Here is a 20,387-nt window from a genome sequence, read left to right on the forward strand (position 1 = left end):
TAAAATGAACTGAGTTCTCATGTTTAAAATCAAATTCAACTCTCAAAATTAATTCTTATATTAATTACAAGAACGCGTAGTGAATAATTTGAGAATTCCACCACACCGTTCCCATGAATTGTTTGGATGTGCGCGTAAACGTAAATCTGGCCATTTCTCAATCCTTCGTAATTCAATTAATTATCATTTTGAAAAGACGAATCCCTTTCAAATCAAAGTCCCCAAAACAGCAAAAATGTCTAATCATTTGAAGAGCTGTGACAGCGATCGTGGTCTCAGGCACCGAGTACATGTGAAATCAAATGAGATGATCTGTCCTCCACCTGTCTCACACGCACGCCCCTAATTTCACTCCACATGATCCCTCTCCGATGCAACATATGAAATACTCGAATATTTAGCCGAAAATGATGTTAACGTAATTAGCATCCCACAAATAATTCTGGGGGGAAAAGAGTAAAATTCATGATTCAAAAAGAAAAAAGATTTTGAAAAAATGTGGCTGCTAATCCAATATGGTTTGGCAGATAGTAGGATGTGGGGGCAGGAGGAAACATTGATGTGTGATACTTTGAATTGGCTGCCATGAAGGGTTAAGTTAGTGCGCCTGTAAATAGTATTTAACTAAATCCCTGTCATCTACTCTAAACCCTATCTAACCCTATTTGGCCGTAGCCATAGTCATTTCACGATAGAGACACCGCCCTGGTCACTCTCATTCTCACATATATTAACCGTAATAATGCTCCAATGTTACTGTTGCAAAGAATAATGTTCCGACATATCCCATATAATATCACACATTAATTTGTTCGACATTTGATTATTCCCATCCAAATGTCATTCCAAAGCCGGTGTGGCTGGCTAACTTGTTCGAGATTTTTTTTTGTTTTTTTCCTTAAATAAATATTCAATGTTGGACGCTGCTTAATGGATACAGCTAGGTTGTATGTCATTTATAGTAGTTAATTACGATCATGCAAGAAGTAGGATTCTGGTTTTTATATTTCACCCGTTTTTCCTGACCCCCTCAATCTCAGAGATGGATAAATAAGCCTGGCGTACCAGCATTCAAATAATAATTTGGATGAGTATGTTCATAACTAAGTTCCTAACCATCATTTTCTTCATTATTTGACGCTTCAAACACAGCAGTTGTTATCAAAACATATCAAGCACTACGCAAAGTTCCAATCATTAACAGACAGGTTAACATGATGCATTGTAATCTAGAACCTAACACACGTGATTATATATTCTTGCCCTCACTGTACTGATTTTCTTTTTATACGACAACATTTTCACTTGATCTGTCCAGATTATCTGCTCGGGATCTAAATACATTCTGGAATAGAGAAAATTTTTCAAGAGATCAAACTAAAAGGCGAAAACAAGAACTAAGAAAGAAGTGATTGATTAATTAATTAGGGCTTAAAGCTGAGGAAGCACTGACAAGTAGGAATTAATTAAAGAATGGGATCCGCTGGATGATTGTCCTATGGGGGGAAGCGCGCTGAATAAAGTAGTAATATTTGGGAAACACAGGCATGAGGAGGGCATCAGATCCCAGATTGAACCAGAAATAAAGATGTGAATTGAGCAACTTAGCACGAAAAACAAAATAATGCATGGTTAGGGGAATAGAAGAACTAGGTGAGGATAAAGAATCCTCGGAAGATTTGATCGTGAAGGAAAATATATAGTATGAAGACGAATTAGCAAGCAGAGCTCGCCACTAAAGAAAATTGAAAGAGAAATATAAATATAAAAGAGAGAACAGGGGGAAGGCAAAGGCACATGGGGGGAAAAGAGGGCATATATATATATCTGTAATGAAATGAAAATAAAAATGGAATTGTACTATAGTAAGAGGAAGAGAGATAATGGAGGGTAGCCCAAAGAAGTAGGATAGGGGGCAGGAAGGTGGGGGAGGGGGCCACAGAAAGAGGTTCCCATAGATACTGCGAGCATTGGAATAGGGGAGGTGGCCACTGATATGGCCTTGCTTGGATAAAGGATTAAGGACATGCCCATCCCATCCATTTTCTCCTTTAATTTCTCTTCTTATGTCATTTTATGGGCTGTCTCCTCCGCCTCCTCAATTCAACTCCATATGCGCTTCTTTCAGAGTCTAAAATTACAAACACATCATACTCACAATTTTTTTTATTTACAAGAAAATTTTCATATTACTAAATTATAAGATTGTGAACATATATATTATCATTTCTTTTTATTCTCATCTTTATCACACTACTCAACTTACTATCCCTCTCTGCAGGATTAAACCCACGAGTTTTTGTTATTTTCTTCCTATATTTTTCTCTCTCTTTTTCTTTGACATTATTCTTCTTCTTTTTTTTTACATGTAGCTCGTCATTGGATACGTTCCAGTATTTATTCCTGATTCATTCTTTCACACACATGTATGACATTATTCTTACAGAATTTGCATGGGTGAGAATTCCATGTAATAAAAAGACCAAGTATTAAAAAAAATAAGGAGGGAAGTGAGATATCTATACAAACCTTATTTCATCTCTTCCTCCATTGCTAAATTTGTAATGTTAACTAATGGTGCATTTTTATCCTTTAAATCCTACAATCTAACATAATTTTATCATTATCGTATTGTGTGTATGTGTTTCCCTTTCATTTTATATAACCCTGATTTTCATTTGTCATTTTTTCCCTCCATAACCTTGCATTCCCAGCATATGTACGTGCATGCCATTTCAACTTATTAACGTCAATATCTAGTTTGGCACCTGTTATACTCGCCAATACTCTATTCACTTTTAAGTTTTAATATACTTACAATGCATATATGATGATAACATCGATCTTCGCCATTTTTCATTCATTCCTTATTATGTTAATTTTATTTCGTTTTTACTCCATAATTTGTAAAACACCCTACACAAAAGCACTTTAACTGCAGGCACATGGAATAAAATAACCTCACATTTAATTAGCTCACCACAAAACTTGATTGCATGCCTGCCAGAATCCCGCTTTTTTTCCCCTCAAAATTTTGTTTTAAAAGGGCTCTGTACTTAAATCAGGCTAAGAATCTTGAATAAAGCTAAAATAATAATTAATGATGGGGAAAAGCTGGGGGTGGCTTTAACTAATTCAGCAGGCTGGTTCCAGGGCGAGGCTAGCTGCTTATGCATCTTTCTGGGCTCTAATTAATTAAGTTTATGAATTAACCAATAAAAACAACAATAAAGCAAACATGTTTACATTAGGAGTGAATATATATAGTATTATTTGAAAATCCCAATGAGAGTATCTCCAGTACAAAATAACCATATATATATATATATATATATATATATATATATGGGGGCGAAGCCAGAGATCTCATTAAGCAATTAATAAATAAAATTTTCCAAGTGCAAGTTTCCATCACAGATGCTGATATATATCAAAATAATATAATATGTACATACTTCTCCTTGGATTCTGGATTTTCATGTTCGGAATGCCAGTGTTTCCTCGTCACACATGACCTAACAACTTACCTCTCTGAGCACATAAAATCAAGTGGCTATTGTTTGGCCTATGCAACAGGTGCAAGATTCCAACTAAAGTTGTCAATGTTGGCATCTTTTGTCCTTCTCTCCTCTTCCCTTGTTAATCTCACTTCTCTTCATTATATATGTAAACCTCTTCACTTTGTTACCGCTCAAGGATCATATACCCAACCAAGTAATACGAGTAACTTCTAGATTTCTCCCGCCAAAAAACAATAATAAAAAGGAAGCTATTGGGTTTTTTTCCTTCTTCTTCGTCTTTTATTTGATTTTTGCTGTGGTCAGGGATCAACCAGAGCAGATTGGTCGATAACACCTCTGTTTCCGAGCTATGGTGAGCAATGTATGGCCAAAATATGCATAAATAAGAATAGTTTGTTTGGCCCAGAAGTTAATTCTGGAATCATTGATTTATTGCGAGGTCGATTTGTTACACACTTATTACTATACTGTAGTAGAATAAAGAGAGAGAGAAGACCCATTTATATCAGAGGGTGGGGGTCGAGGAAAGCTCCAAACTTTGATTATACTTTTAACAAAAATTACACCTTTCGCTCTCTCTCTCTCTCTCTCTCTCTCTCTGAGTCTGTCTGAGTCTGTGTGCATCCATTAGCATTATCCTCCCTTTCTCTGAATCTGAAAACTCTGCCACCATGAGAGTGAGAGCCAAACCCTGCGATGATCGGCACCTCCTTAAATTGTTATAGACAAAGCCTCACCATAAATCCCCATCTGTGCTACGTTTTATTTCATCTGAATTCCCAGTTTTTTAACCATGGCCTTCCCTCCTTCTCATACTTTCATGTTTCACACCAATCACTGCCATGAAGATCATCATCACGACCCCCACCTCTCCTCATCACCATCTCTCAAATCCTTCCCTCCATTACCACCCCAACACTACCAAACTCGTAAGCCCTCCTCTATCTCTTTCTCTCTCCGTGCCCCTCCCTATCTCTTAAAGGATTAATTAAATTTAATAAATCCCACTTTTTTAAGGAAAAAAATTAATCTTTTGTTCGTGAAAACGCAGGGAGTGCACCTTTCATGGTGAAGAGATCGATGTCGTTTTCAGGGATAGAGAGCAAGTGCGATATGGAAGTGAACGGAGCTGATGATGATTTGTCGGATGACGGATCGGTGCAGATAGGGGAGAAGAAGAAGAGGCTGAACATGGAGCAGGTCAAGGCACTTGAGAAGAGCTTTGAAGTTGGGAACAAGCTTGAGCCAGAGAGGAAACTGGAGCTGGCTAAGGCTTTGGGTCTGCAGCCACGTCAGATCGCCATTTGGTTTCAGAACAGGAGAGCTCGATGGAAGACCAAGAACCTCGAGAAAGAATATGAATCCCTCAAGAAACAGTTCGAAGCTCTCAAAGCCGACAATAATGCTCTTAACCTTCAGAACCAGAAACTTCATGCAGAGGTACCGCTTTATTCAATTTTCCGTCCCATCTGTCTACTCAATTCTAGTGCCTTGATCATTTTTTAATGATACTAGTAATTCTTTGGAAAAGTGAGAACTTGGATCTCTTACTTGTGATTTATTCAGCAGACAACTACATATGATCGATAGTCGTATTTTGAGAACTAAAATGGAGTATCCTTGTTCTTCTTCCTAACTTGCTGGATTCAGTTTTCTCAGTTATATATGTATATATGAATGGACCTAAAGCTTTTCTCCCCAAAAAATCGGATGTTGAATTGTTGGTTTATATCTTCGTGTTTAGAAGTGGAGAACCGAACAGTATCATTGAACGGTTTATTGTTTATTGTGAAAGGAAGTGCTTTTTTCTTGTTCGAACTGTGGTGCTTCACATTTACTGTAAACCTCCGTTTCATTGACTTAATTATTGATCCCACATGTATCAGTGACTTTTGAAGTCATCGATTCCCTCCTTAACTTTATTTTTTTCTTGATTAATTAGTCTGATCATGCCTGTGAAGTGTCAGTTTGACAGAACTAAAAAAATTCTAAATTGGATCTTTCACACATATATTATATTATAGTTGTTATTCTTTTTCCCATTTTTCCTGGGCTTTTGGGTCTCTAACGGGTTTCTGCGATATCCACGTAGAAGTAAATATGGATATATCATCAATTACATGGTTGACTACCATGATTAATGTTTGGATTTTTACTGTGTGGTGTTGGCAGCTGCAAGCTCTGAAAGGAAGAGATCACTGTGAAGGCGGAACAGTGAGCCTGGTGAAGAAAGAAACCGAGGGTTCTTGGAGCAATAATGGAAGTGACAACTGCTCAGACATCAATTTGGAGCTTTCAAGAACGCCAGTTAGAAACAGTCCTGTTTGTTCTCAGAACGGTAAAAGCCAGCTCGTAGGCTCTAATCTGAAGCCCACCAGCATAACACAACTCCTCCAGTTCTCAACAAGATCAGACCTCCAAGACGAAACCTTCTCCAACATGTTCAGCACCAACACTATCGATGATCAGCAGCAGAACCTCTGGACCTGGCCTCAAGAGCAGCACCATTATCATTGAACCTTGAAATGATTCTGGTGAGATTGATTGGAAACGGGAAAAAAAAAAGTTAAGCTTTTTCTCAATCTCGGTTTGAATTTACGTTTCTCAAGTAGAGTAGTAATGGTGTATAAAATTTGAACATATCTACTTATCATCTTCATGTGAGGAATTGGTGGAATTTTGAGTAGTCCGTGCAACTTCTCTTCCCTACCATATATATGCACTTCAGCTAGAAACCAAAACTGCAACGTATATACATATATGCTTCTACAAGAAATAAAAAATAAATGATAAGTTGAAGTCAAGGCACATGTGATCCTTAGTGGATTTCCAGCTCTGGCATCAAGTATGGGGCATAATTAGAAATGGGATTCAGTGCTTGCAATGTTTGAGTATATAAACATAAAAATAATAGTTTCATGTTGGTGCTTTGGAATCATGAGGAGGGGGGAAGGGATTTTGGAGAAAGATGAGGCAAGGAGAAAGCATGTCGTTATTGGATGAAGAGCCAAATCTGGCTGGTACTTTATAAAGCAGGAAGCGTAAGGTTAAAAAAAAGAAAGGAGGTGTGGGGCTGGTATTGTGAAGTGAACAGTACGAAATTCATTGATTCAGTAATAATAAAAGGGCTAGGAGTTGGGAAAGTGGGATGATGGCGCTGAGAAATGAAGGCGACGTTTGCCAATATAAGTCTGACAAGGGAAACTACTTAGCTCTGAAAGCTGAAGAAGATGCCATGTGAGCTACTGGCAAAGCAAAACCTCCCTCTATCTCTCTCTTTCAAAGTTACTGAGTAAAGTTTGTTTGTAGGTATCTGCCAGAAAGTTGATAACAGGATACGGTTCAAATAGAGTCTGCTTTAGATACAATCAATTACCCATTACGCTGCGACCCCCCCTTCATTATTTCATGCTTCGCCAACTTATATTTATACCCTTCTCATCAGTTCTTAACCTCATTAATTAATGCTAACCAAACCATATCATTTTTATGGTTTTCGTTTCAAATGTGACTCAGTAATTTTTTCGGTTACAGTAAGATTTAGTAATTAATTATTGATAACATGCATGCACGTTTCTAGCTACCCGTTGGTCTTTTGGATAGTGAAATCCGTAGCCGACATATTATGGATGCTTTGGTTGGCTAGTGCCTACTGAGTCTGTCTGCTTATCATGTTATAATACTCCTCCGGTCCTAATTATAAGACCCAATTGACTTATTTGAGGAGATTAAGGAAGTAAGTTAAGTTGGTTATTTATAATAAATAAGTGTTGTTATTCCTAAAATATTCTTGCTAATTAAGTATATTGGCTAAAACTATCATTATTAGAAGGATTATCTTGGAAAAAAATACATAAATATAAGAGAGAAAATGGATTGGGTCTTATAATTAGGACCAAATAAAAAGTCATATTGGGTCTTATAATAAGGACCGGAGGAGTACTAAAATTATAAACCTTTTTCATTATATTTTAACTCTTAAAAATTAAGTCATAAATTTTATACATGAGGCATTTCAAATAATTAAGCAGAGAAGCTAAGACTACTATATGGAGGAATCTCTACGTAAATTTAGTTCATTAATCATTAAAAAATTAATTTAATAAAACATATATATGATCTAAATTTTTTAAAAATGTTTTTACATGAATATATATTCTCTTTATTGCTTTTTTTCCAAACATGAGCTCGTCAATTTAATTAATTTACAATGTTTTGGTTGAAATTCGATATCAGTGAGAGTGATTATAGAATAGCAGCAAGTTGGATCGAAAATTTCAAATCCAGATATCCACACAATTCGAAATGAAGTTTTGTTGTAAACTGGAGGCTATTTGGAATAGCATTTCTTTTTGAGAGAAAAAATTCGACACAAGAAGTCAGTTAAATAAGAAACTAAGATTGCATTGTCAATTTGTTTCACGGTTTTTTTATAACACTACAACTTAATATAAAAACTAGATATATAATTTGTGAATATTAAAAAATTAATTAAATTGATTATTTATAATAAATAAATATTATTTTTCTTAAAATATCATTATTAATTATGTGTACTAGAATCGCCTTTTAATAGAAACTTCTTAACATATGTAATCACCATAATAATTATTTAAAGAAAAAATAGATAAATATTAAAAAAAAGTAAATTGAGATATTTTATTTAGGATTAAATTGAATATTCAATTAAGTCTTATATTTTAAGGATCAAAATAGTATAAATTAAAATTCTCTCTTTAAATACAAAACTCGACATTTGACAACCCATGCAAAGGCAGATGCAACACGCCACCAATACCAAACATGTAAGCGACTTGTAATTTGTTTCACTTTGGCTAGATTATATTCAAACACCCAATAAACATATATGATCAAAATCTTGCATTTTGAATGGAAGCGGAAGAATTATTTGGAAGCAGCGGTGAATAGTGGCATATCGTGAAGTCTTGTCTGTGCTTCCTGCAATAAGAAAAGTCAAAGGCAGATTGAATGAGGAACACACACAGTTGCGGATAGAGTGACAAGTGTGAGGACAGTATCAAGTGGCCATCATATATCAAAGAATCAGATGCTGATGCCTTCATCAATAATTGGAGGTTAAAGGGACCTGAATGACATAACATGATTGAGCCCAGCCATTAACTAACTTCATTAAATATTTAATAAAATCTTATCCTCAATCATTTTGTATCTGCACAATACACACGCAAGCCCCTTTCACATATTTTATTTAGCTTGCAAATGTGATCTCGAGGTGTGTAAATGCGTGTTTTTCTTTTTCACTTCCATGACCTTAGAGGTAAGAATCGAGATTTACAGGCAACAACACAAGTCGATTTGATTCTGTACAGGCACATATATTGTCGGCATCGTCTTTTGTTCTTCTGTTTTCCCATTTGCTGTCATTTTTTAGAGTCATCTTCTGACATACGAGCTTCGCTTTTTAGTTTATTTAATTTTTATTTTAGTCCTAAAGATCCTAATTCACTTTACCTCTCATATTTATCTAATTTTTTTAAAGATAGTTCTTGTAATAATGATAATTCTAGCCAATACATTTGATTCGTAAGGATAGTTTTTAAAAAATAACATTTATTTATTACAAATAACTAACATAACTAACTATTTTAATTTACTCAAATTAGTCAACTAGTTCTTATATTAAGAACCAGAGATAGTCATTTAATGTTGATGCAGGAAAGGAAACGTGTTCAATGACTTCGCGATAAAACCTCGGCATGTTAAGTTAGTGTTTGTCCGGATTTCGTTAAGATCGGGTTCAAATTTTTAAAAAGTTATGTAATTCTCCTGTCCCTAATATAATATCTATTTAACTAATTTGATTAGATTAAAGAAGTTAAGTAAGTTAGTTAATTATAAGAAATGACATTTTTTTTAAAACACTATAATTATTTTTCTTAATATCTTCCCTCTCATTTAATTATGATTAAGAGAGTATCTATAAGGATAATTTAGAAAAAATTAATAAATATAAAAAATAGTCTTATATTTAGGATCAAAATTAACTTAACAATTAGATTTTATATTAAATACCGAAAGAGTATAATCAACTCGATAAACAAGACCTACTTTTAAATAGGTAGTACTAAAAAAAGTTAAAAACTTAGAAAGGATCATATTCATAGCCCCCCGGTAAACCCCCCCCCCCTCTATCATGGTCGATGCAACATGCAAACATTGCAATCTAAGCTTAAAAGTCACACGAAGCTCCTCACACATTTCATTTTGAAAAAGTTACAATTTTGATTTTCAAGTTGATGTTCAATTCCTTTATCAAGCTAGCCTATCATGTAATGTTGATCTAGCCATTAGATCAATGAAATGAGAACGACCATTGTAACTGTCTAATTTCATGGACTTGTTTGGACATCAAGCATGGCCTCTTCATCAAGCACTATAACAAGCTACTTTCGCTTGGTAAAATTCACTAATTAATTCACGTCAATGCTCAGGAGGGTTCTGTCCACTGGGTGGTGGCTTCTGACTTCACGAAACCCTTGCTTCTCCAACACGGCGTCGCTTCTCTTCTGCAACGTCACACAAAGTAGTTTTTCCAGTTACAATTACTTCTCATTCTTGCACGCATCAAAGTCTCATATTGCTTGTTACTTTGAGCTTTTGTGCAGTTCTCAAATTGGGAAATCGGTTAGTTGGTTGTCTCCTGGGTTGGGAGAAAAACTTATCAGGAGACAAAATTGAAAGGTTGATATTTTAGAGGACTAGATTGAAAATTTTGCGATCTCGTTAAAATAAAAGGAATATTTATTTTTTAACACATAGCCATGTAATGTTTATCAGTTCAGTTCTCAACAATAAATTCTTGAATTTCAATTCCTATGTGGCGAGCCCCACCTTGTACTCTCAACAAAACTTCATCTCCGACTTTAAGAGAGGTCACGGGAACAGCTGTGATCGATTGTGTGTTTCCTGAAAACAATTAACAATTTAGGAATCACATAGAAATAACCCAAACTTGCTGGAAATAGTAAATAAAACTATTACCTTCGGAAGGACCAACCAAGGCCACTGTTTCCGCATTCTGCAGAAAGATGCTGTAGATAGTCTGATCATCAGAATGGCTCTGCAAAAGGAACAATATTACTTGCAGAAGTTCTTGTCTAGTCATTTGCAGAAACAGTTTTATCAATTATTTCCATTTTCATGCACAAACCTTGGCTTCCACAAGGATTAGTTGTCTTTTCTCAATCTTCACACGCCCAACAACTGCAATTCGTGGTTGACCCAGCTGATTAACCACTATCACTTCTTTTCCCGCTTTTAATTCTGACAGGTAGCATGTTTTTCCTCCTGGAACAGCAACATAGGCATGCACAGGCCCCTATTATGAAATGTAATTGGTCACTACGGTTTGCATAGTTGTTGGAAAAATTGAACACCAAGTAGGGTAACTAGCCAGTAATTTGGTAAAAGGAAAAACCGCAACTTTTCTTCACCATAATATTAACTTTTAAATTTGGAATTCTAAAACATTCGAATGCAAGAGAGAAATAGAAAGATGTGTGTGTGTGTGTGATTTTTCATTTCCCAAGCACGTGGATGGGCTACAAATAAAGGAACAGGGTTAGGGCATTTGGTCTCAAACTACACCAGTTTGCGCAGAATCTCTGGAGATAGGAGGAGCAATTGTATCCGGAGGTCATTGACTATGAAAAATGAGTTTTAAAATAGTTTTGACAACACTTGAGTGTAGAACTTACTGCATTCACCCGGAAAGGCCTGCTTGATATGTAATTTGACTCCAAACATTCTGAGTGGACAAGAAATAGTCCTCTAGCGAAAGACCCAACCTGTGAAAAGCATTTGCATATACAAATGTCAATTTCGCTAAATTAGCTCAGGGACAATTGTTAAAAGAGGAACTGGACGCATACCAAAAGTCCTTCACCAGGTCTCATAAGGCTACAGAGATCAACACAGACACGATCACCCATTCCAGCCACATGGACACGTGTGACACTGGCTTTGGTCAAGTTCAGTAGATTACTCTCTTCTTTTCTTCTGTCAAAATATTCCTGAAAGTTCCATAGTGAAACAAGAGGTCAAGCCTCATTACTAAAGAGGTTTCACCCAGCTAAAGATTTACCTTTAACTTAAGAAGAGGTTCAACGTCTTCTACTTTCAGAACTATGCCACCCAGCCCATGTTCCAGTGCCTACTAAATCCAAATGGAGCAATAGCGAGATGAAAGTTAAGCGAAAGAGGACTACAAATTGCTGTCCAGCTTACAGAGCCTCCACAAGTTGAAAGTAATACATTTATATTAGTCCAGTTATATACCTCAAGAAAGATTTGAGCTTCAGATGGATTATTGGAGATAGCAAACACTGTCTTTTGGCTGCTTTGGAATGCTGCAATTATGTTTTCTGCCGGTATTACCTAAGCAATGCCATACAGAGAGAATTAGCATTTTATGCATATTACTCAAGATCATAAACGCCGATTATCTAAGACAAATTATTATTATAACTTCAAAAGACAGACCAAACTTTTGTAGCAAAAAACTGAAGTCAGCCAGTATCAGGAGAAAAACGTCAGTCGATAAGGTGGACGCTGCTAACATGAGTTGGAAAACAGATCATGCTACAGTTGAAGCCAATGACACAAATGAATGCCCATAAGATGACTGGGAAACTCAATAACTCCAAGAATCCAACAGACTAACACCAAGTATAGAAGCTATAACAATACTCTCCACTAGATTAATCATAGAACCAAGCATATCTGAGAATCAAGCAATCACAAAAAATCAAAGCAAATTGAAATTGCCAAAGTTACAGAACGCATCGAGAAATTATTGATTGCAAATGACGATTCATAACTTAGATCTCACAGCTAAGTAAAACAATGAGTTAGAACTAGCACGACCTTACAAAATCTCCCATGTTAACGACACTTCATCGTAATGATAGACGAGTTAATCTTAACGCAAAGCAAACACCTCATCTCCCGTGGAAGGTCAACATGATTGCTATTAGTGCAGTGAGCAACGGGCATACCTGCCAATCTAACAAATTAACTACAATACTTTCTGCCTGCTCGTCCTCAGGCCTAAGTCGCTCTAACTCATCAGGAGTTGAAACATCAAAAACCGTAGCAACCCTGTTACTCTGGCCATCCAGAATCTCTCCCTCGCTGATAAATAGAGGACATATTACCGCAATAGCTGTACCAGTCAAAGAACAAAATTTTGGTATTCAACACATTATATTCAGTTTCAGTGACATGATTCATCTTTCATGAGACTCAAAATAACAAATGGGTAAAAGGAGTTCGCTCTTCTAGATAACGAAACGAAAGATTAAGAACGCAGAGTACAAACATGACCAGTCAGTGGCAAGCTGTCGATGCTGCGGCGAGAAAATGAAAGTATCCCATCCACTTTCGACGGCAGCCGTCATGACCTGTTTGTTTTTCGTCCATATCCATACTGCCTTCGATTTTTTACCGGTGCCCAACACAGACGTCTCGGGGGAGGAAGTCATTGACAAACAAGGATTATACCGCAACTGGGTTTTCTCGGGATGTATAGAACACAATGAATCGGAGTTGTACCAAGGGTTTCTTCTACTTATGCTCCAAATTTTTGCTGATATCCATCAATGTGAACAGATTATGTCCTTGTGATAGTCAAGAATCATACAAGCATGAGAGTCGCAAGGAGCGAACCTGAGCTTAAAGTTAAGCAAGGCAGCTCGCTCTGGAAGTTAATGACGGGATTCCAGAGCGTCGACATCTTCTGTGGTAGTGTCATTGTTCAACGATGAGGGATTCAGTAAATCGATTCGCTCTTCTTTTTTTTTTTTTATATATATTTTTTCCCCCTCCTTTGTCTATGACCAGCTTCCACATCAGCAACAGAAGATGGGCCCACTAGAGGACACCTAGGTGGTTTTAACATGATAACATCAACATGTTGGAGTAAAATCTACCTTGCACTTTGGATGAATAGTAATTTTTCTCTTTTATTTACTTAAAATCTGTTTCTTTGTTTTTTTAGAGAAAATCATATTAGAGGTACCTATACTTTTTTTTAATTTTTAATTTGGTATCTATGTGTTTTTTATTCTTAACTAAATCTTTATTTTTCCTCTATTAACATCATTAATCCTTATGTAGAGACTAAAAATATCAATAGAATAAAGTTATAAAAGCTAATGTTGCTAAAAAGATAAAATTAAATGTTTAATTAAAGGGAAAAAAAACACATAGGTACCAAATTAAAAATTGAGAGAAAGTATAGGTACCTCCAATATGGTTTTTTCTTTTTTTTTTTAAATAAAAAGGTCTGTTTCTTTACCCATGGCTCCTGTTTTGTATAACACACAAGGTGTTAAAATTATAGAGTAAGACGACTGTCACCATGTGCTACCTTGACTCCCCAAACTTCGCAAGGATTGTGAAATTTAGTTATTAATTATTAATTAATATTCCGTATATAATAAAATTATTTGTATGAATTATAAAGCCACTCTATTTATTTCAATTCTTGGCGGAAAAGAAAAGCATGGCTGTTGCTTAAAAAAAAAATGCTAATAATAATCCTTAAAAATCAAACTAAGCATACGCTTCCTCTCTTCTAACTGATTTCACTTTAGATTTTTTATTTTGCTTCAAACTGATTGTCTTCTTAGAATTTTAATGAAGGAATTGATGGATGTGTGAAGGAATGTCCACAAGACCACAGCATAGGTTTATTATTATTCATTTAAGGAACAACGTAGGTTTTTATTATTCAATTCAGAGAATCACAATTTCGGTGAAGTAATCAAGAGCTGAACCCTCAAGCTACACATGGAAGGAGAGAATGTTCAAAAGCCTAGTCACGCGGAAAACTTGAAAAGCATGTAATGCTGGTAAGGCTTTTCTGGGGTCACAATTGTTGAAGGGAAATTAGGGTGATTCACTGCGTCAGGAAAGGCTTGAGTCTCCAAGCACAGTCCTGCATGAGCTTGATACACAAACCCACCTTTCCCTTTCACATCCTTGAGGCTATTAGCAGTAAAAAACTGCACACCTGGGGCATTTGTGAACAGCTTCATCACTCTCCCAGACTTGTTATCATGCACTATGGCTGCCAATTTCATCCTCCCCTTTTCACCGTCAAGCACGTAATTTATGTCATAACCTTTGGCCAACTGATTGATCCTGCTTCCCACAGTGCGTGGTTCCAGGAAATCATATGGGGTTCCTTCCACTGATGTGAATTTTCCTGTGGGGATGTTTTTGCTATCCACAGCTGTGATTTGGGATCCAAATATCTGCACTACTTCACCCAGAATATTGCCACTGTTATGATTCCCTAAGTTCCAAAACGCGTGGTTCACCAGGTTCACTGGTGTAGCCTTGTTTAAGGCTTTTGCCTTCATAGTTATGCTCAACTGGTTTTTCCCAAGAAGAGTGTAGCTGGCTGTTGCAATGAGGTCGCCAGGAAATCCTGCCGCACGCACGATTCAAATATCACAAATCACATGGATGTTTCATTTGAGTTAGAGAAACATTAATCTTCACAGTATAGTACTCTTCTACCCTGTGTCTGTCAACTGATATGAATACTTCAACTAATCTACCTCTCGGATGAGTTAGAGACAGAACATTTACTCTAGAATTAGAGCATTCATTAATTCTGTGCTTTCGCCCTTGGATTCAAATCACATGCATTGTTCACAGTTCCATATCTTGACAGTAACATATGGGTCTCAAAGTGCAGTTGAACTTACCTTGTTCACCATCAACACTGTGGTAGCTGAAGGTGATGCTTGGATTGTCACCTTCTCTTTGATACCTTTCAACATTCCAGATAACATCAGCGAAACCTCTGGCTCCACCTAATCATTTAGGCATGTCTCTTCATATATGAGATGTGGTAGCTAGCGGCATAAATTAACAAACATTTGTCGGGGTAAAATATGTACTAATGAGGAGAAAGAACGATCCATACATACCATGAATTGTATTGTTTCCACTATTAGCAACTAGTTTGTAAACTGTTCCATTAAGCTTAAACTGAGCTCCTCTAATTCTATTAGCAACCCGACCAACGGTAGCACCAAAGTTTGTTGTGTTTGTCTGCATAATTTTCGCATTTGCACTCACAGTGTTATTAGTATTCACTTGTACTGCAGCATTGACACTGCTCTGAAATATTTTTGTATCGTTTGTGCCTTTTCTGATATCTAGTAAGATAATTATGCAACTGAAGAGTAAAACGAAATGAATGCTGCTAATGGGAATGAAAAGAAAATTCGATCACAAATGTCGCGTCTTTATCTTGATTTAGACCTCTTGTACGAATCACTCCAAGCTCAAGAATCATGAAGCTTTCCCTCTCAATATCATTATTTACGCAAGGGAAGTAATTAATAACCACAGGAATTTGTTGAAGAAAATGCCAGAGGAGAAATAAGTACGGAAAACTTACAGTGTAATCCTTGATTGAACGATATTCAAGAACAATATCGCCCAGCTTTCCTGAAGTCAAATCACAGAGGAAGAAACAGAATTAGATAGAAAACCCAAGCTTAGAAGTTGGGCTATTTATTTGAACATTTGAGAATTGAAGAGAGGGCATACCGTTCTTATCAGGAAGTACCAGAGACAAAATGGAAGCACCCCAGTTAGTGACCTTCAAAGAGACATCACCTTTCTTGAGCTCATATATCCGAATCTTCTTCTCGACAGATCCATTAACAAGCACAGAAGCAGTTAAGAGAAGACATAGGAGCACAAAGGTGTTGGACATTGTCATGTGAAAAACGAGATAGAAAGAAGGAGATACTGTTTCAAGACTCACAAGTCAGAACTGCTTGACGGGTTATAAAATGCAAAGTGCCGCTCACCTCGCCTCATTATGGGGAGCATTCACCGACTGGTCAATTCCGTCCGCCATGCCCACGCGGTCCCTACTTTGCGAAGTAAATGAAATGATTGGAAACGCTCCGACATGATAAAAAGGACAAGAACCGGCCCCCGGGTACAAAATAGTAATGGAAATTTCTCATTTTGAAGTTTAAAGATAATAATTAAGGAGCAACGTCCTTGGCTAATTCATTATTGAAAATAAAGTCGAGGCTTTATTTTCAACGTGGAACTTGGTTAATTAATGATTTCTACATATAAGGTGCCGTGACGTGCGCCTTATCTCTAAAACTTCTTGAATAAATTCTGACAGAGTCAATTAAGCTTTAATATGCATTGGCCCTGAGGACGACTTCTTCTGGCATACTTTTAGTAATAAAATCATCTAATAATTTTGTATTTGGTAGTTGCTACTCATGAATATTAGTCACTTGTTTAATCGTTCTATCTTATGCCCTCGTCCATTCATGAATCGAGTTATTAAGTACGGGAACATTCACATGTAGTATCAGATATATTATGAAATTCATTGACTTTGAGAAATGTACATCATAATATTAGCACAGATGCAGTGTAATGCGCACATAATATCAGTATTTGATAATTAGAGACCCATAAACAAATGCTTACCTTGAAAGTCTTCTACACACATAAGAATCAATATGGAATGAGAAAGAACTCTTGACATTTTTCTTAACTAAAATTTCCTGTTAGAAGATCAATTTTCACGTTAATTACGATATCACAGCTCACAACTCCTGACAATGAATAATCAAACATCCAGGCTTTCTTTCTTTGTCTTTTTTTTTTTTTAATTCTGAACATCGTATATACAAGTTTAAGTAATCATATAATTTTGAAAGATTATTAAATTGATGGAATGAAAGATTCATTGACCAAATAAAGTCTATTTACCTTGTATTATTAACACAGTTGGTCAATAAAATAATTTGAGTAAAAAAATGTTCAAAATTTAAATTCAATTCACCATCATTCAAATTTTAATAATTTATAGGGATAGTAAAACTGTAATGTGGAAATATCGCTTCTTCTATGAGAAAATTACAAAATAGATGCTTTTGCGTTATTGAAAATAGATAAATGATATAAATAATAAAACTTGATAGTCATTCCTCAAATGTCAAATCTGACAGAGTTAATATATATATATATATAATATTTATAGCTAATTAACAATCTGATTATTGTGTATTTACGTTTGCAATTTTCAAATCGCGCGATCTCTCACCCCCAAAGTTCTTAACTAATTTTTCTCGCACCAGCCAACCTGCGTGCCCACGAGCATCCATGTCCTTAAACAATGTTGGCGTAGACCCTGGCTTCATCTGTCCCTAGCTAGCAGTGATTAAGGGGGTTAAGCTCTCTAATTTGCTCCGAAATTAATACTCTTTTTAAGCTTCAAATTCTGAGGGTAAAATAAAAGGGTAAATTAAAAAGGCATGATTATAATTCCTGAGATAATATTACTGCTAGAGGACAAAATAACGGCAAACAAATAAATAGATGAGAGGCGTTCTTTATAGGTGCCATGGGGATGGGTGGTTGCTCTCTTGCAAGCAAAAAAGGAATTAAGTTTGAGAAACTATGGCCTCAAATAATAACGGTAATTATTTAAATATGTGTGTTGTGACCCAAGCCGAAGGCAATCAATCTCATGCCCTCTATATTTGCCCATTGATCATATTTGAGTTTTCGTTTTAAAAATACTTTTATTTAATTTATTCTTCGGGACCTAACTACGTAAGCGTGATTCCTCTTTATTCAGAGGCAGAAGGCAAAGACATGGGTTCCCTTGGTAAAGAAAGGGACGAGGCCCACAATATAACCATGACCAACGTAGATGCAGCCATTGTTGATGGATACGCCTCCATAAACAGTTGCGTTAGTTTCGAAGGACCAGAGAATGTGACCAGTTTTTGCATGAATCCCATAAATAGACCCATCTGGGGCTGCGGATCCTGCAAACATAACATCATTTGCCACACTCACTGGTCCAAGCGTTAAGTTCTGAGGGTCCAATGTGGACCATAAGATTTTGCCGTTGCTTGCGTCCATCGCCACCCACCCACTGCCTCTCGTCGTCTTCTTTGATGGTAACAGACTGAAATTCTTGCCATCTGAGTTCACAATGTTGGTGTAAACCCTTGCTTCATCTGTCGCTGAGCCCCACATTCCTCCTCCCGCTGCACCACCAGGTCCAGCTTTCTGCATTCATCAAATTAAAACATATATATAACTTACTTCTTAATTGCTAATTTAAGGATATAATCAATTTGAGTTTATATATATGAAAGTTAATCCGTCACCGTAGACCAAACGAGATTTCCATTGTCTCGGTCCAGAGCCCATGCAATACCGCTCTTTTGGACAGCCACAACAATGTCTTGTTTGGTTCCATTGGCATGAGATATAGTGAGAGCCATGGGTGCCTCTGCAAAATCAGTATCTGGGTCGTCACCCAGAGGAGGACAAGAAGGAGGAGCGGCTGAAGCGTTGAGACAGTCTCCGCTACTAACATCATAGCCTCCCAATTGATGGTACCATGTGATATTCCCGGAATCCAAGTCAAGGGCCAGCATTGAGTTAGAGTGATTCTCAGTCTCAATACATGGGTCTGGTTCAATGGGCACAGTTCGATTCAGCTGCCTACGCCGGCACTGAACAATACGATCAGGGGCGGAGTATAGGTTTCCTGTGGCGACGTAGACATGGTTTCGCAGTGGATCAATGGAGGGGCTGCTTCCCCAAATAGCAGCTCCTGAATAGTCTCCTCTCTGGTTATTGTTATCTGGAAGCATATAGGTCTGCCACAAGATATGGCCACTTCGAGCATCTAACCTCGCGAGGCTCCCACGAAATACGCAGCATTTGTTAATGCTGTAAGTTTCTTCCACTGAAGATACGCCAACATAGAAACTCCTATATATGAGGATTGCCAAAAGCAAATAAAATCAACAATTCGTATATTTCAATTAACAAAGTCATAAATTTGTCAAGACGATCAATTTCAGTCTATAACAACTTACTAACCCGTTGTAGTAAGTACCGGACATGGTGATAACGGCTGCAGGGTGAGGATCCAAGCGAGTCAACCACATCAGCTCGCCGGTGCTTCTTCTAAGAGCCATGACCGCAGCAGGGCCGTAGACTCCAGTGATAAGCAAATCAGCATCATGGACAATGGTGGGAGTTGACCTAGAAAAGCTAGCTCCAGCCGAAAGACCAGTAGCATTGAATCCTGTTACGTTGCCCACGTTTTGCTCCCATACAAGAAAACCAGTTGCCTCTTTCACCGCGTACACATTACCGTTCCTGCTTGGAAAATAAATGGTTCCGTTGAAGATGGCTGGAGTGGCAGAAACGTCATCGCCTGTGTAGAATTTCCATTTCAAAGCCAGTTTGTGAACTGTTTCGGGGCTGATCTTACGTTCCTTGGATGCGAATCTTCTGTTGAACAAATCTCCACCATGATTCAACCACGCCCCAGACGGCCCCTGCAGCATATTGAACAAGTTCTACGTTTAGATCTTCAAAAGTTTTCAGGACACCCCTCTATTTTGCCATGAAATACTCTTTAAAATTCAATAATGAGTGTAAAATACGACGGTAACTAAGAAGGCATGATTATACCTGAGGGAATGCAGCAAGAGGACAAAATAAGAGCAGAAAGAGAAATAGATGAAAGGCGTATTTAGGCCGAGCCATGGTAATGGATGGTTGCTCTTACAAGCAGAAAGAATTGAGTTTGAGAAACTATAGGCTTCAAGACAGCCCTACCGGCACAGGAAGGCAGCGGTGCATTGCTGATAAAAATAACCCATCTCTAAATTATTCATCTGTATTGACTTTGAATGACAAATTAGAAATCACAGGTCGCTGTAAACTTGAGTAAATTAAGTATATTAACTAGCGTAGCATCTGACTTCGTACACTAGTTGGCAATTAATA

The 20,387-nt window shown here is 37.0% G+C and overlaps 4 protein-coding genes across 6 annotated transcripts; 1 reads left to right on the plus strand and 3 right to left on the minus strand.

Annotated features, from left to right (window-relative positions):
• The first annotated feature begins 4,071 nt into the window (after nt 1-4,071).
• On the plus strand, nt 4,072-6,276 carry LOC114736765 (homeobox-leucine zipper protein HAT7). The gene is made up of 3 exons (XM_028924630.1): nt 4,072-4,450; nt 4,573-4,961; nt 5,694-6,276. Exons 1-3 carry the CDS (start codon nt 4,315-4,317, stop codon nt 6,036-6,038), a joined length of 870 nt encoding a protein of 289 aa, XP_028780463.1. The 5' UTR covers nt 4,072-4,314; the 3' UTR covers nt 6,039-6,276.
• A 3,456-nt stretch (nt 6,277-9,732) lies between these two features.
• Nucleotides 9,733-13,330, minus strand: LOC114736766 (3-dehydroquinate synthase homolog). Of its 3 annotated transcripts, XR_003739373.1 has the most exons (12): nt 13,230-13,330; nt 12,883-13,149; nt 12,560-12,726; nt 11,841-11,939; nt 11,647-11,715; nt 11,435-11,575; nt 11,261-11,350; nt 10,714-10,881; nt 10,545-10,623; nt 10,395-10,469; nt 9,975-10,069; nt 9,733-9,837 (listed from the first exon to the last, which is right to left on the minus strand). XR_003739373.1 is itself a non-coding variant. In XM_028924632.1 (11 exons), exons 1-11 carry the CDS (start codon nt 13,312-13,314, stop codon nt 10,029-10,031), a joined length of 1,281 nt encoding a protein of 426 aa, XP_028780465.1. In that variant the 5' UTR covers nt 13,315-13,330; the 3' UTR covers nt 9,733-10,028. The 3 variants fall into 3 exon arrangements, 2 of the variants coding, with proteins under 2 accessions (XP_028780465.1, XP_028780464.1); XM_028924632.1 differs by having other exon boundaries at nt 9,733-10,069; XM_028924631.1 differs by having other exon boundaries at nt 9,733-10,069; nt 10,323-10,469.
• Nucleotides 13,331-14,242: 912 nt separating this feature from the next.
• Nucleotides 14,243-16,406, minus strand: LOC114736830 (aldose 1-epimerase-like). Its single transcript, XM_028924714.1, has 5 exons — nt 16,134-16,406; nt 15,982-16,031; nt 15,506-15,629; nt 15,281-15,388; nt 14,243-14,997 (listed from the first exon to the last, which is right to left on the minus strand). The coding sequence occupies exons 1-5, from the start codon at nt 16,306-16,308 to the stop codon at nt 14,384-14,386; spliced, it is 1,071 nt and encodes a 356-aa protein (XP_028780547.1). The 5' UTR covers nt 16,309-16,406; the 3' UTR covers nt 14,243-14,383.
• A 1,482-nt stretch (nt 16,407-17,888) lies between these two features.
• LOC114736818 (polyvinylalcohol dehydrogenase-like) lies at nt 17,889-20,182 on the minus strand. Its single transcript, XM_028924699.1, has 4 exons — nt 20,070-20,182; nt 19,470-19,933; nt 18,746-19,358; nt 17,889-18,644 (listed from the first exon to the last, which is right to left on the minus strand). The coding sequence occupies exons 1-4, from the start codon at nt 20,142-20,144 to the stop codon at nt 18,201-18,203; spliced, it is 1,596 nt and encodes a 531-aa protein (XP_028780532.1). The 5' UTR covers nt 20,145-20,182; the 3' UTR covers nt 17,889-18,200.
• Between the last annotated feature and the right edge of the window lie 205 nt (nt 20,183-20,387).

The sequence above is a fragment of the Neltuma alba genome, unplaced genomic scaffold, assembly GCF_004799145.2.
Source record: "Neltuma alba isolate B1F8T4 unplaced genomic scaffold, ASM479914v2 tig00013372_pilon, whole genome shotgun sequence".
In the NCBI taxonomy this organism is placed as follows: domain Eukaryota; kingdom Viridiplantae; phylum Streptophyta; class Magnoliopsida; order Fabales; family Fabaceae; genus Neltuma; species Neltuma alba.